This window comes from Desmodus rotundus, chromosome 2 (genome assembly GCF_022682495.2).
Source record: "Desmodus rotundus isolate HL8 chromosome 2, HLdesRot8A.1, whole genome shotgun sequence".
Lineage (NCBI taxonomy): Eukaryota > Metazoa > Chordata > Mammalia > Chiroptera > Phyllostomidae > Desmodus > Desmodus rotundus.
The window spans coordinates 46826328-46843752 of NC_071388.1; the positions used below are offsets into that span (position 1 = coordinate 46826328).

A 17425-nucleotide genomic window follows, 5' to 3' on the forward strand; every position below is an offset into this window, starting at 1 on the left:
GGGCACTGAAGAAAAATTAATCAGATCTAATGGAATGATTGAGTTGGAAGAAACCTTTGGAATAATTTAGTCCAACAGCTTTCAAATGTCAATGCATTTCATCCATACCCTCCATGAAAGCTTCAGAAGATGTCCAGAAACAGATAAATGGATCTGTATTGATTAAAATGAGTTAGTCATTTCTAGGAGTATAATTTGCAAACCACAAAGCCTGGTCCTTCATTTTGTAGATGAGGAGCCTGCAGTGCAGAGAAGGGAAGTCACTTGCTCAGGGTGACCCACTAAGTGCAGGAATGGGGACCCACATTTATTTATCCGGGCCCTATCATCTCACCCCACCCCTTGCTGCATTGAGCACTAATAGTAGAGCAGAGGGCCCTTCTGAGAGGGGAGAAACTGGGAGGGAAGAGACCCTCCATCAATTTCACTTTCCCCTGGGCACAGAGCAGCCCTGCTGGCTTCTTATCACTAATGTACCAAATGTGAAATTGTGATGAATTGTTTGCCAATTTTCTTATCTCTACTGGCACAAAGGAGGGCTCGTTGGAGAGTTTAGAGGTGTTAGAGCATTGTTGTTTATCCACCGCACATCCCATAACTGTTCGCACAGAGACTCAGGCAGGGTTGCACACATAAATTCACATAAATTACCTTCACAAAATGTCAAAATTAAAAGTGGATTTTTATTTTGGGAATATGCCTGGAGAATGTTAACCCCTTCAGATGGATAGAGATGACATCATCAGAAAAACCCAGTTGAAATCTTTGAATATAACACAATGCACAGGAACTAACTCCCACACTCCCTCCCCCACCCAGCACTACCCCACCTGCAAGAGGATAGCAATTCTTGTTAACAAACCATAGACTTTCCTAAGCTCTCAGTCTACCCACAAGTATTTCTCTGGAGATAATATGTTTAATCCATTGGTGGCCAAAACTTCATTCTTTATTGCCTTTAATTATATTTTATGTGACCAAACCGAAAGTTCAAGGGAGACACATAACCCATCTCAACCTCAGTCTCCTCATTTACAAAATGTGGAGGTTAGAATACATGAATATTTTCTAACTAGGATATCTGTCTTCCCAAGGATCCAGAGAGGTAGCAAGGGGGCCCTGAAGTAGTTGTTAATATTCCAAAAGCTTTGTGGAAATCATGCATACCTACAAGAGGATTGCGGAGGATTAAAACAAACTTCATGGGGACTTGGGGAGACATCAGGAGACACACTGGGAATGTAAAGAAAGCAAAGGAGACCTGACTATGAAAGGTTGAGAGAGAGAGAGAATAAATCCAAGGACTTCTTAAAACTAGATGGAAGAAGGAGGAAGTAATGCTGAAGAAATGGAGAACAGCAGGGCCCTTGAGATGAGGCTCATCATGAAACAGCCCCGAGTTTCACAGTATCTCAGTTTGTCAGTCCTGTTTTCTTGATCGAAACTGTGATACTTTCTGTTATGCCCAAACCATTTATTACAAACTCTTGTGAGGCGAAAAAACATCCCCAAGCTCCCCCCTTTCCTTGCCTCTGGCTGGAGCTGTGGCCACTTAGTGTGGGCAGCTACTCCTTTCAACCGGCTTAGAAGATCTCAGGGTAGTTATTTATCTTCTTCCCTGGGGGACAAATATTTATTTAAGGTCAATTATGCTGAGTCTCTCTTTGATTTTGAGAAAGCAAAAACCATTATCTTAACATTGCACAGCTTGTCTACAGCACAGACGTCTAGTACAGAGTGGAACAGAATTCTCCAAAATAGAAATTGCGAAGTCCTGGAGTGGGGGAAATCTTTAGCTCTAATGGTCTTGGATAGAACCCCAGAATAGAATATTAAGCAGGGGATGTGATTCATACTCTGGATTCAAGTCAGGGCTACTTTTTGACTTCCTTGGGCCCAGACTCCTTTGCCTTTGTCAACCTCTTCACCATAATAATATCAATATCAAAATGTATATTTCTATAACTATTTTTTAAGATTTTACTTTATTTTTAGGCAGAGGGGAAGGTAGGGAGAGAGATAGGGAGAGAAACATCAATGTGTGGTTGCCTCTTGTGCACCCCCTACTAGGGACCTGGCCTGCAACCCAGGCATGTGCCGTGACTGGGAATCTAACCAGTGACCTTGTGGTTCACAGGCCAGTGCTCAATCCTCTGAGCCAGACCAACCAGGGCATATTTCTAGAACTTTAAGTGGCTCAATATTTTATTTTATTTGGTTTCAGGCAAGATGTAGTAGATATTGGATACCCCAGAAATTTCCCTTTTTTTTCTGATATGAGAAAAAATTAAACCATTTTTTCAATCATAAGATTTAATTTTTCTCTTCTGGTTTCAAAATAAATTAAAACATTCCCCAAACCCCTAAATGCTTTTGGACCCCAGACTCTGTCCCCCACTGTGCCACATTGGTACGTATTCTGGCCCCAGGTGAAGGAGAAAGCCTCAGCCTGTGGCACAGAGCATAGGACTGTTGAGGCAGGGATGAGCCTCAATCCCAGAGCAGAGCAAACCTGACTGGAGCCGACCTTTGGCAAAGGTGTCTTCAGTTTACCAACGCATGAGTTTGATGACACTTCTCTGCTTTTCTTCTAAATTTTACGATAGGAAACAGTGAACTAGAGTCTAAGAGTCTGGTTTCAATTTCCAATTCTATTTAGTTGTGTGAACTTGGGCAAGTCCTTCACCTCAGTGTTATAAAATGTGCAAAATGAACCAAGTTGAGCTAGACATTAACGCTCTAGCTATAGTTTATGCCCTATAGGCGTCCTAAGGATTGCTAGAAGAAGGTCAAAGAGAGATGGATGAAGGCATGCATAAAGGAGGAGGTATAATTAGGTCAGGGTCCAGAAGTAAGTTATTTACTGCAATGTGATATTAAATTTAGCTCTGAAGTTGTTGGCAGCTGAGAAATATAGAATTCTTGTCTGATCAAAGGAAGCGTAGCACTTCCTTAGGTATTTATTTGGGACTTCTTTGAAGAAGGTCATTGAGAAGATGTGACCTGGGCAATTAGAGGCCCCTCACGCCCTTCTCGGTCTTTGGAAGGACATTATGCCCACTGTTCCCACAGTGGGCGCTGTTTTCAAGGACGAGACTTTGAGAGAGCAATGTGTTGTTGAGAACATCTGGATGGTGAATGTGCCTGAAGCCAGTTTATATAAACTGTTAAGATTCCAGCAGGGGGTGGAGAAATCTACTCGTCTTGTGGTCTCACAAGACAAGCCTCCTATATAAGTTCCCTTGCTGATAAACGTGTCATCTACCAATCTGGAGTGGTCTGCCCCTTTTCCGATCTGTCCTTGTCCTCCGTGTAGGGCCGTTTTCAGATGTCACCCAGGAAGCTCCTGAGTTTGCGAACCAACACATTTATTCATACATTTTATTTTTTATTACAAAAGCAGCACAAACATATTTTAAATTTTTTTTAAAAAGCAAACATTCACTTACAATCCAACTACCTCAATAAATCTCAATATTTCCCTTCTAGTCTTTACCACTGTAAAAATTATTCAAATTATCATTACCAGAGGAGCCTTTTTTGCCTTTTTTTTTCATCCAAGAAGATGCATCTTCACCCCCATGCTGCAGCACCTGCCCACATTATTTTCAGCATCTGCACAATATCAGTTGGATAGACATAGTGATTTCTTGGCTGTTAGGTGTTTAGTTGGTTTCCAATTTTTCATTACCACCCACAATAAACAATATTGTAGTCATTTCTTTCTTTAGGATAATTTTCATTACACGAATTCCCTGGAATGAGAAAATCAGGTGAAAAAGTGTGTTTTTTGCTATTGACATGCTTTTAGTATTTGAATGTACATAGTCTATTTGCACAGCAATAGAAGGGCACGTTTTATTGAATTGGAAGTAAACATTGTCTGGGCAGGTGGTGATGAGGAATGCAGTGGGCTGCTTAGGCGCATGTTGCTCCCCCGCTATGGGGGAGCTTGTTGACGCAGTCACATGGCCTTGAAAAGATGTCCCCATGACTGGAATAGAGCTGGAATAATTTTGGATTGAAGGGACTGGGTTCAACTTTCTTTCCCACTAGTCATGGCTGTAAGAATTTAACAGGAGCTGAATTTCCTCCTTTCCTGGATCTCAGACAGCTCAGTTTCAAAGTGCTCTGCTCCCCTTCAACTGTTTCCAGAGAAGACAGCCTGAGGGAGAGGAAGTGGTGCTAATTAAATCCTCCCTCTGTTTTCCAGGCACAGGAGTCTTTCGCAGATGTCTGTTGTTGGGCCCGTGTTCACAGAGTGCAGCAAATACAGAAGCAGGCTTTCCTTCCCCAAAGGCACAAACCTTCCTTTGCAGGTTACAGGGAACTCTAGAAACGCACTTCCTTCCAACACCCATTTGTACAGAGGGGGCAGACCTGCATGAATAGAGCGTGTAACTGCCAGGGAGGCCTTGTCTCACTAATCTCTCTCTCAGTTTCTTTTCCTTCTTCTCCTTCTCCTTCTTCCTCTTCCTCTCCATCTCTTCCTTCTCCTCCCTCTCCCCCTCCTTCTTCTTCCCCTTCTTCCTCTTCCTCACACACATACACACATAAACACAATTTTTTCTACTTCTTTGTGTGTGCTTTGTATTTCTCAAAAGCCAGTTCTACCTCATGTCTGTCTTTTGTACAACTAACTTAAATAAAATTATCTGAAAGTCCAGCAAATATCCACCCTGTAAAATAGCATGCATCATGGTGGGCAAGCTAGGCTTAAAGCATGTTTGGGAGTCCTGGGTGGGAGTCCAGCTGCTGCCATAATTATCCAAGTGTTTCTGGAATTATCCAACCCTGTGCTCCCCAGAGACATGGAGATGAACTCATCGTCTGATACTTGCTGGGTGGATCAGAGGAGATAACCTGTGATGTTATCTGCAGAGAGCTTTTCGCTCATGAGTTTTAGCCAACTAAAGTTTTCTACTTTAGTAGAAAAAGTTTTCTACTTTAGTAGAAAAAGTTTTCTACTTCAGTTTTCATGAGTTTTCTACTACCTTCAAACCCTTCAGGATGACTATGTCCACAATTGTCTGAGATAATCCCAGTGTTCTCCCATAATAATGGCATGAGTGTTTTTTTAATGTTATACATATTCTTTTTAAAAATATATTATTTATTTATTTTTAGAGATAGAGGAAGGGAGGGAGAGGGCGAGAGAAACATCAATGTGTGGTTGCCTTTCACACGCGCCCTACTGGGGACATAGCCCACAAACCAGGCATGTGCCCTGACTGGGAATCGAACCAGTGACCCTTTGGTCTGCAGGCCAGCACTCAATCTACTGAGCCTCACCAGCCAGGGCCATACTGGAATAATTATTAATAGCATTCTTTTTATCCTCAAAAGTGTCCGGGTTTAGGCAGCAAAATATATGGTCATACTATTTTTATCTTTCTTGAATACTCTAATTAATCCCAATTTCAAGAATGTAAACTTGCTGGTAAAAGGGGCTGTTTCTCATTTTTCTGGTATTTCACAAGAACCAAGGAAATCACATTTGTCTGATTAAGAATACTGAGGCATCCCTGAGAATAGGATGACACTCCCAGCTGTACGGTGAGCTGGTGTGAGACCCTCCTTCCATGGGGCATCGGTAGTAGCGTGCTTACTGTAGGCATGACTATGTGGCCTCGAGAGGAAAATGGAAACCTGATTTAGGCATACTTTTACTAGGTTAGCTTGTGCCTTTTGTTTTGTTTTGTGTTGCTTTGTATTTACAAAATAAAGATACATTTATTGTGTTTTTATTTACTTTAGGTCCTATACAGGGATGGGCAAAAGTAGTTTTACAGTTAATTCTTATATTATTTTTAACTATTGTATTATTTTTTTTGTCTTTTCCCATAAAAACAACTGTAAACTTAGTTTTGCCCATCCCATATTATCATTTTAAACACTAAAGACTTATTAAAACAGAAAATAAAAATTATTCAGAACCCTATCATCCAGAGATAATCAGTGTTAATATTTCATTTTACTTCTTTTTAGACTTTTTCTAACCTCTCTCATATCATACCTGTGTGTGTGTATGCCCAAGTATTCTTTCTTTCTTAGTTTCTTTCTTTTTTTAGTTCTCTCTTTTTTGCTCTCTGAATTATTTTACCAATCTAAATAACATTATTTATAATATTTTACGACTTACTTTTCTCATTAACAATATATTTTGGCCGTCTTTCCAAAAGTATATGCTTACATTTTCAATGACTACACTGTATTTCACTGCATGGCATAATATAACTTATTTAGCAAATTCCCTACTAATAGTACTTAGTTTCACTATAATTTTTTCCTTTTTGGTATTAGATACAGTGTTATGTGTGCACCTAATGTTGCTATTGTAAACAAGATTTTGCTATTAGACCTAAAGTTGTATGTTTTTCTGCTATTAGACAGTAGATGTTGTGATGAACAACCTTCTATATTTATGTCTTTGAGCATTTGTCTAAATTATTTCCTTAGGATACATTTTTAGAACTGTGATGTTTCAGCTAAAAAATAGTGCTTAGTTTTAAGTGCTTTTATGCCTTATTACTCCTCAAGAAGGACATAAGAAGGTGCATTATCATTGCCTTTAACACAAACAAGCTTGCACGCTGGTGGGTTTTCAGGCAGAAATGCTATGAAATCTTGAACAAAGTTGTCTGACAATTATTTCACACAGCTCTTCCCTTGTTCACCTTCCTGTCTTGGGCAATTAAAGATGAAAAATCAAAGTCTTGCAGCCTCCTTTTCTCTGTCCAGAGAAGCACCCTCCAGGATTGTGGAGTCTGAGTTATGGAATTGTATCCATCAATACCTATGTTTAGTTAATGTGTGTGGGGGCTGTCAGTTTCAGAAACACCATTTGCTCATGTACCTATTTTGCAAGAGCCAGGTGAATTTTTTTTTTTTAACTGGCGAGATTTTTTCTTCCCTTGTTTTAGGCTAAAGAAATGTCAACGATTGGGAGTTATGAAGGATTCCATCCTGTGTCTCTGAAGCAAGAGGGAGATGACCAACCCTTAGAGACTGAGCGACTCTCCGTGGAGGAGGAGGACCCAGGCAAGGACCCAGCGCCAAAGCAGATGTCAAGGCAACCAAGTGTGACCAAATCAACACTCTACCCCAATCCTTATCACAGGCCTTATATCTCACGGAAGTACTTCGTTACACGGGTAAAATCATTGGTGCTCTTATATGCTACATAAGACTTTATCCCAATGTCTTTCTATATAGCGTATGTTTTACCAAGTGTTTTCACATTTCTTACCTCATGTAATAGTGACAATAACTATGAAGTAGGTATCTTTTACAGGTGAAGGATCTGAATTTCAAAGAAGGTAAGAGAGTGTATTTTTGATCACCAGATAGAGCCAAGGAGAAGCAGGTCCTCTGTTCTTCACGGGTCTTTGCCCTGTGTCCTCAGTCCTGTGTTTATGCTAAACCTGACTTCAATGAATTAATGTTCTATGGAGAGAGAACCAGAGCAGCTGGCAGAGGAAACTGTGAGCCCAGAGTGGGTATTTGTTATATTTTGTAAACAGGGTGGTGGAGTAGAAAGGCTTGTTGAGAATGTGCTGAATGAACGTCAAAGGTCTACATTGGGGTGCTGGTATTACTGTGTGGGAGCAGGAATTTTAAGTCTCAAACATGTAGCTGCAGTGTGGAACTGAGCTCTTTTTCCTATGCATTGAAGCTGGGAAAGTAAATGGATGGGTGGGTAATGAGGATGGGGGTTGTATATCTAGATGAATAAAAGTGATATTTTTAACGTCTAGCATTTGAATCAGTAGAGAGTACTTCATTGGTTTCTAGTACCTGCCTCTGTCCTGGACTCTCCTTCACACTTCTTTTCCAATACTTCAACATTCTTGTCAACACAGTAGTGGTTAGTTCATTGGCTACAACAACTGAGAGCAAAATCAGGGATTTTGTATTGTGGAAAAGAGGCCATCTTTTTTTCAAGTGTACATGAGGTCTCTCATTGTTGAAAAAAAATTTTTAACCTGATTTCATAAATAAATTTTGGCTAAGACTCTGGGATTATTTACAAATCTTTAACTAATGAATCCTGATTTGGTAGCTTTTAAAATATATCTTTAGTTAACATAAAGTTTTAACTGAAGCAACTCAGCGTATATGGTGTGCATGTAGGTGTGTTGAAGATTGCATATACTCATATCGCCTATATTCAGTGACTCTTACGTGCAAGGTTCTTTGGTAGGTGCTATACTATGTATTTGTGTGAGTGTTTTTGCATACATAAAGCATATGGTATGTTTTCTAAAGTATGTGGACTTGATTAAATACGGCAAGTTGTAAGATATAGCTGTGAAGAAAATCAAAGCATTCCCTAAATTTCTTTTATCTTTGATATTGATGATGTGACAGCCTGGGTTTGATGAGAGGAAGACAACTATGAGCATTATAGAAGAAAGGGTTTATCTTTGGGAACTGGTGCAATTACAAGAACTGTCTGAGAAATCTTCTCAAAGATGCTGTCTCTATATCTTGTGATGGCCTGAAGTTGCTATAGGTCAGCCAACTGTCAGTTGTGAAGTGGGAATAGGTAATACAGACTGGTACATATCTATCTCCCAAGTCTAAACTTGAAGATATGAATCACTTTCAAGAGAAGCTGGTACCTTTTCACTGACCCAGCCCAGGGGAAGCAGAATCTGAAGGAGGAGATCTGACTATAACAAGAAGAAGCTATAGGTTCAGATGCTGCCCCATGCCATCAAGGGGACCAGGAGATCAGCAGCTGTGAATATGAGCTGCCCCAGTGCCTGGTGGCCTGTACTGATCTTCAGTAAGGGAAATGACTGATGTTTCGCTTCCAACTTTCAAAGAGCTAGCTAGGCTCAGTATCTCCTATCAGTCCTGTGCTCTCCCTGCCATAATGTATAGTTGGGTTTATGACTCCTTAAAAGAGTTTTCAGTGCCTGACTCTGACCCATGTGATGAACGTCTCCATCAGGTGTGTAGAAGACAACCCTAAGTTCTCAAGAGCCTGAGAAGGAAAACCTTCTAATCTTATTAATGAATCTAAAGTAGATGTGAGGACTTTTTAGGTGTGCTGAGGGCTATGTTCCGAAGGTACTGAGCATTTCTTCTCTTTCAGACCAAAGGACAGAATATGAAGGGTTCTTTTAGCATGTGCGTATAATAAATGTGCATTAATGCATGTGAAGATAATGAAAATACAACCATTGGCTCAACTGAAACTGGTAGTGGGAAATATATTTTTTTACTAAATAAAGGAATGACCTAGTTTTACTACCTTGTAAACGACAAATCTGCTGATGTGGTGGAAGTTGAGAAAATGGGGAGAGTGTATGTGTGTGCATGTATAAATTTTCTCATCCTCAAAGTGTGGATAAAATACCAGTTTTATATGAAGTTTTTAATAAGCTAACTTTGTAAAAGTTCTTAGTACAAAGCATGCCACATCTATTAACATTTCATAAGTGGCATCTCTTTGCTATTATAAATGCCTTCTCTCTCCTTTTGTTGATTTGACATTTACACTTCTATAATTGGACATACGAAATGAATGACATTAAGTTGACCATGACCTTACCATGGCCTCCAGGGTAAGATATAAATGCAGATGTATAGCCTCTGTTGCTGTAAAAAAGTTCGAGTAAAGAAACCTAATTCGTTTTCTCAAAGGATAAGTAAATAAGACCAAGGTTCTAAATGATTCAGATCTGTGATAGATTCATCATAAATTATCATTCTTAGAGGTGAAATAAGATCTAAAGATGATTTAACCCAGTGCTGCTTAATCTTTATTGTGCAAACAAATCAATCACCTGAAGATCGTTTTAAAATGCTGAGTCTGATTCAGTAGGCCTTGAGTGAGGCCTTATATTCTCCATTTATATGAACCGTCTGGCAGTACTGTTGCTCTCTGTCCAGGGACTACACTTTGAGCACCAAGGAGCCAGCTAATACTCTCGGTTTCAGAGGCAGCTAACGCCCAGAGAGGGGTTGTGTCTTAACAGTTAGTGAGCACAGAATTGCCGAAGATGCTAGTAAATTGCAAAGCTAGGTTTAGAACCAGTTTCCTGAATGCCAATTTATAGTTCTATGATCTCATGCAGCAATTAAAAAGAAATCAATTTATTATAGTATAAGAATTTAAAACATATATGTAACAAATTCAGAAGAGCAGTCACTAATTTGGTGGAGGAATTCCTGGTCAAGCATTTTATTTTATTAAAAGGTTTAAAATCATTTCACAATAGATGGTTTATTGAAAAAACTGGAAAATGTGGATTAGCAAAATAAAAGTCACCATAATTCCCCTGCTCACAGTAAACCAAATATGTTAATGTGTAGTTATACGTTTTGGTACATATCCTTATTACTTTTTTTCTTACATGTTTAATGTGTGCAAAAATAGGATCACATGCCAAATATTACTTCCTATGTCAATTACTGTAGTACTTTCATAACATCATATTTAACAAATCCATAATATACTGCCATGGAGATATACTACTATTAATTTAACATTTACTGGGTATTTAGATTGTTTCCTGTTTGTATCTTTTAACCTGAAAGGGGAAGTTATTTTTTGGCTGTGGCAGAATGGCATTCAGTGTCTCTGAGGCCAGAGGTAGATACCCAATGCTCTATAACGAGAAGGGGAATCAATTATATGAGTTCAAAGCTGGATATGCATGATGTGACCGATATGGAGGTATAAATTAATTCTGGGCAAACAAAAGGCATTTTTAGCATCCTAATGTCACACATTAGATCACACTTCTGAATACTGGATTCTAAAAGGAGCCAATGTGGTCCCTTAAACCTTATGCGTCCTTTTCTGCATCACTACAAGATGTTGCTTCCTTCCCTCAGGCTTCCCCTTATTACTTACTTACTGAAACTTTGCCCTTTTCATATAATTTAACAACATTTTTGCTAAGTCAGAAAAGGCCTCTGAGATATCTAATCCAACCCCTGAAACACATAAAGGAGATGTGATTTGCCTAAGGTCAACCAAAAACGTAGGGGCTATGCTGAGACTGGACTCTTGACAGTTCCCACCACCCCTCCACTGCCTCTCACCTTGGAGGTCACAGTAATGAAGGTCTGAACCACTTAGTCTCAGTCTGCTTGGGTAACCTTTTCGTTCTGTTGTAGTTCATCTGCTATGATTGCTTAGCCCTATCTAAAAAAGGCATAGTGCCTTCTCTCAAGAAAAGTACCCCTCAAGGCTAATAACTCAAGGTATATTATGATAATCACTTTATTTTGGAGACACATTCAAAGGCAACTTCTTATGAGAGAAACAATACATGATCTGCATGGGGAAAGATATTTTTAAACTCCCCGAAGGACTCTATATTTGCAGATACCTTATCAGAAAGTTGAAAGAGATTAGGGATGGGGAATTATCTCTAAATTTATACTTGTGAATGTAAATTACATATAAACTACTGGGACTAAAACTATTTGATCTTTTAATATTTGATTAATGGTTCCCCATGGCCTTTTTATAGGCTGTGTTCTATTGTGAGCAAGGAGACTTTAATAAGCAGGTTGGAGTCTTCCCATTGTGCAGCAAGATGTCGTTGCTTTCATGACTCTAATTTGGCTTTCATACTCCCTCCCTTTCTCTCTTCTCTTACTATAGGGTTCCCTATGCCTCACTCTTGCATTGTGAACAGCTAAATATATTAGTTGTATTGTTATTGTCTGTGTGAGCTTCTTTCTGGTCTAGAAATTATATGTCTCACTGGGCAAAAGGTTTCTCAACTTTCCTCCTTTCACTAAAATCCCTTGAAGATTATAATAAAGATGCTGTTTCTTCCTAAGAGAAGACAATGAATAATCATAAAATAAGATGCATTTCCTTCATTTTCAGGGAAAGACACATTTGATTGGACTTTACAAATCACATACATTGTAGAGCTGGTTTTCTTACCTTATGTATTTACCGCAAAGCAATCTTGTCTGAGCATGGTGACATGATGACAGCCACAAGACGGATCTTCTTGTATCTGAGTCCTTAGGAGCATTCCTCCCTCTCCTCTCCTCTTACTATCTAGTTAAGGCATCCAGTACATGGGGAAAAATCAGCAGCAGACATGAGTATTGTTTGTGTGACAACTGGCCCCGGGCTAGTCTAGTTCAAGAAAAATCAAGGAAACAAAGACATACGTCTTTGAAATTCTCTCAGTAGATTTGTTTTCACTGGAGATATGCAGTGCTAGATTATTAGAGAAAATGTGGCCTATTTTGCTATACAGTGACTTAAAAATAAGGATCCCCTCAATGCTTTTTTTTTTGTTAAAATTTAGGATTAGAACTCTATGTTATATGTGTACTATCTTGATCAGCTTTCTTTTATCACATGATGAGTACATATTGTTTTGTCATTGTTTTCTATTAGGATATAAGGAGTCTCAGAGCTAATTGTTCCATTGCAGTAACCATTTGATCCCCAAATCCTGGTACAACTCTTTACCTTCTATTTATATTGTCAGTAAGAGTGATAATAAAGTCTTTTTTATTCAATGTTACTAAATGTTTTTAGCATTTCCCAATAGTTCTGTTACAACTAATATTACCTTATCCACCTAACAAACAGATATGTAGAATGAAAAAATGATTCAACATGGGTCTCACAGCAAGCAGAAAGGCTGAGATTGATACCTCATCCTCAACACAAGTCAACTTGTTCACACATTTTTATTTCATTTCCAATACTAAGTGTCTGATGTTAATTTATTATAGTACCAATAACATCATAGATAGTGCGGACTTTTACAGAACTCCAGAGACTTCCAAACCATTTGGTAAAGACATACTTTATTTTTACCCATCAAATCCCTCTCCCTGCTTATGGAAGCATTGCTAACATTTCTATATATCCTCTTAGAGTTACTTTAGCATATACAAGCAAACACGGATATTTATTCTGATCTATTTTCCTCCTTTTTACATAAAAGTTGGCATATTTACTCTCTCCTGAACATTTTTTCTTTCACTTAATATTTTGAAATCTTTACATATTAATACAAATTTCCTCATGTTTAAATATAGTCAACATGTTTTATTGTGTAGATATGCCTCATGATATATGTAACTAGTCCCCTATTGATAGATGTTTGGGTTGCTTCCAAATTTTTGCTATCCACAAACAAGACTGCAAAGAATACTTTATACATGTCATTGTACATGTATGCAAGAATATCTCTAGTATAACTTCACAGAGGTGAAATGTGTAATAAAAGACTAGATTATTTTGATAGATTTTACCAATTGCTTTCCATAAAGACAAGTAAGGTTTTGAAAAGTTTTACATTATTACATTCATTTTCAAATGTTTTTGGCAAAGTGCTTGGCATAAAAGTGTTCAACAAAATATTTATTGTTTTGAGATTATTTCATTATTCTTCCATTCCATTTGTATTTTTCCATCAAATTATGTTAGCTGCAGCACAAATTATATGAATATAGGGAGAGAGACAGGAAGCATTCATATGACAAGTCATCACAGAAAGTACTGTGTTTTAGAGAATTTGACGAGTGGACCTGGTAGAGTCAGGCTGCATCATGGGAAGCTGAAGTTGTGTGGCAGAATTGTCATGGGATTATAGGATATTTCCCTCCATGGTAGTCCAGTCCTTCCAGTAGGGTCACTGGAATCCAGGGATGCTGACTCAACTTCTTCTGTGAGTGGGAGCTCAAGGAACATGTGGTTAATGTCCCAGAATTTACTGATTTCATGACATGCAGGTTTCAGTAGGCATGGGGTTCCATGTTATCTTTCTGTCAACCCTTTAACTAGCAGCAGGGGATGGCAAGAGAGTCAAATCATTCAGTCTACTGCATGACCATCCAATTCAACAGGAAACTTATTAAAATGATACAACCTCTCAGTATAAGGCTATGACCATATATTCTTAAAGATGTTAAGGAGGTTTTGGTTGTCAACTTGGCTCAGAAAGCTTTGATTTGGTCTACCACTTAGATGAGGAAACAGAGGCCAAGGAATTGCCTGAGTCACAGAATTCATTCACAGTAGATCTGGATAAAGAACCCAGGTCCCTCAACTCTGTTTCAAAGTTGACCCATCTCTTTCCTGGCTAACTTGGGCTTTGCACAGTGAACTGGGGACCTGGGGGAGCCAAGTAAGTAAAGCTTTACACCTTTACCCTCACTTATTTGAAGCACTCCATTCTGTTCCTATTTTTATTGGATGGATTCTTATATAAAATGTTTCTTAACCAATGGTTTCTGTGGCCAAAATATTTCAAAGCCTTTTATTATAGGCTGAAAAGATAAGCAAACCGAAATCCTGCCACCACTCTACCACTCTGAAGAAAAGGTATTTGAATGCGTCCTGGCCAGGCTAGTGTTCCTGTTTTCTTTTGTGAGAGAAGGATCTCAGGCTGTGAGTATTAGGAATATTTATATAGAGAGAAAATAAAGCTTTATTATATGGAAAATATATGAAAATTTACAAGTCACTTGTCATTAGCCCAGACTTGGGAATGAGACTAGCAGTGCATTGTGGGCCTGGAAATTGAAGGTCTGGGTTTCTTGTTTCTGCTACTTCCTAGCTGAGTTAACTTGACAAGAGGCTTCTCCACAATGATCCCTGTTTCTACAACTATAAAATAAAATGGCTTAGACTAAATAAGCCCAAATTGTTCTCAACCTTGGCTATACATTGGAGTCATCTGGGATGCTTTAAAAATACTGATGTGCTGATGTGTGAGTCCCATACACTGAGTATCTGATATAAGTGGCCTGGTGCATAGCCTGGGCATTAGGATTTTTAAAAAACTTCCCTGGTGATTCTGTTGTGCAGTCAAGGCTGAGAATAACTGTTTAGAGATCAGGGGTTCTCACAGTAGGATCCCACACCAACAATATCACCTGGGAACCTGAAGGAAATGCCAATTCTCAAGTGTGCTTCCAACCCACTGAATCAGACTCTGGGACAGGGCTCAGCCATCTATGTTTTAAAACCCACTTCAGGTAATTCTGATATACACTGATGTTTAAAAAATCACCGAGCTGGAGGATCTACAAATTTCTTATTAGGATAGGATTAATCAGTTGTTAAGCTAGAGGTAGGCCCATAAGTAGGAACACCTACTTGGAGAATGGTGAAGAAGGTTAGGTAAGGAAACGAAAAAGTTTATTCATAGAGACAGCTAAAATTATGGTCAGAATATTGGAAGAAGTTTTCTTTTTTTGTGCTTTATTGCTGTGTACATTTGGAAGAGAGAAAGGCTTGATTTAAAAAATGTGTAGATTGTTGCTTAATGTTCAAAACAGCATTATTTACAATAGCCAAGTGCTGGAAACAGCCTAAGTGCCCATCAGTAAATGAATAGATCAAAAAACTATGGTACATTTACACAGTGGAATACTATGCAGCAGAAAGAAAGGAGGAACTCCCACCCTTCATGACAGCATGGTTGGAACTGCAAAGCATTATGCTAAATGAAATAAGCCAAGCAGTAAAAGACAAATATCATATGATCTCACCTATAAGTGGAACCTAATGAACAAAACAAACAAATGAGCAAAATAGAACTAGAGGAATGGAAATAAGAAACAAACTGGCAGTTACCAAAAGGGATGGAGGAGGGGGAAAATGGAGGAAAGAAGGGGAAGGGTCTAGTCAAGGAACATGTATAAAGGACCCATGGACATGGACAACGGTGGGAATTGACAGAGGGAGTTGGGGGTGGGTGGTTTAGGGGAGAGCAATGGGGGGAAAATTGGGACAACTATAATTGAACAACAATAAAAAATGTATGGATGGCTAAATGCTTTGAACTGCCTGATAAGCATGTTTGTTCAGAAAAACTGATCTTCTGAAAATGGCTGTCTTCCTTTCTATAAGAAAGTGTGAGTAAGATTATGGAAGACAAGACTTGGATTGTTTTTTTCCCCACCCAAGGAGAACAGTTTAGTAAATACCAGAGTTCAAGGCTAAGCTCTCCATCAGGTAGAGCCTAGAACAAATAGGCAAATGCAATAACTACCTTTTCTGCTCAGCTTTTGGAGAAGTGGTAGAAACATAATAACTAATCACAAGCACAAGGAGGACTCAGTCCTCTCTAAACTAGGTATTTTCTTTTATCCACTCAGCCGGGAGCCATTGAGACTGCCATGGAAGACTTGAAAGATCACATAGCCAAGACTTCTGGAGAGAAAATTCAAGGCTTCTGGCTCTTGACAGTGTGAGTAGTTATGACTCAGTGAAGGGAAGTGAAATCTAGCATTTTCCTTGACACAACTACAACAAAATAGGAAATGGACCTTTGGGGGAATTTCTTCTGGTTGTTATCTAAGATAATTGATTGGCATATTCAGTTAGAAAGTGAAGTTTCACAGTGCCCCATGGGTGATGGTATGACCAGGTTTGATGCCCACAACTGTTTCCCAGGTGAGTTACTTCATTCAGCCCTCACGCTGACCACATTAGGGCAGGCCCTCATCATTGATCTCAAGGACTACTGTGTTAGCCTCCTACATGCACTCTCTGGTTCCAATCTCTGTCTCTTACAAACACCCTCCCTTCAACCACATCAGGCTACTGCCCATCCCACTCCGGGTAAAATGGAAAGAAAGACTAAGAAACAGAATGAATGAGGACAACATACACAGTTTGAATTTTTTGTTGTGTACAATAACATGAGCAGCGAAACCAGGAAAATCATGCAGAGTAGAAAAGACAGGCCACATGTCCATTCAGGATTAAAAAACAAAAACCAAAAAAACAAGGCTAAAACTTAGTCCTTATCACTTTAATAGCTGCTTCATTTACCCCCAAATCTTATATTATTTACAAGGGCTTTCATTGCGAATGAAACCATAAAGGCAGCGACCTCTTTGTTCTTCCCTGAGACTTGTGTCTGCATGACCTTCTCTTCATCTACAAGGAAAATATTAGGAATACCATCATCTTTATGATAAATAAAATATTCATATACTAAGGGAAAGAAGCACCTCTTTTCTGCTAAAGAATCTATACTGTTAAGTGGAGAATGAAATTAGAACTCCATTCCAGATGCTTAATTGGTTCAGTGAGTTCTCTGTCTTGGCAACATGGTCACCAAAGGCTCCAGCAGAAGAGCTCAGTGATATTCCTGTTTGTTGAGAGAAGTGGGTCTGACCCCACAGCCTGCCCGTGCTGGTTCACGCTGGCTCATGAGAGGTGAATGGTACAACTTCAAAGATTTTGAGAGTCATTTGTTCATTATTAAAATTAAATTATATAAAATTTCTAACCAAATAAATAAGTTTAAAACAAAGGTAATACACTAAAAAATGCCTCATTTTCTGATTATTTTTCTTCATTCTGCTGTTATGCACATTTTGGGGGTTATTTGTGCCTAGAACATTTGTGTGGTGGAAATATTATATGGAAGCGTGCTACTGCATGTCTCTTTCCCGACTGCAA

General features: G+C 38.9%; 1 protein-coding gene across 1 annotated transcript in view; it reads left to right on the forward strand.

Moving 5' to 3' along the window:
- TPRG1 (tumor protein p63 regulated 1) overlaps positions 1-17425 on the forward strand; it is a 132410-nt gene that overhangs the window by 21680 nt on the left and 93305 nt on the right. The window contains exons 2-3 of the mRNA XM_024561007.3: positions 6924-7154; positions 16111-16202. Coding sequence (XP_024416775.2) covers positions 6933-7154; positions 16111-16202 — 314 coding nt within the window. The 5' untranslated portion in view covers positions 6924-6932. The remainder of the gene's footprint in view (positions 1-6923; positions 7155-16110; positions 16203-17425) is intronic.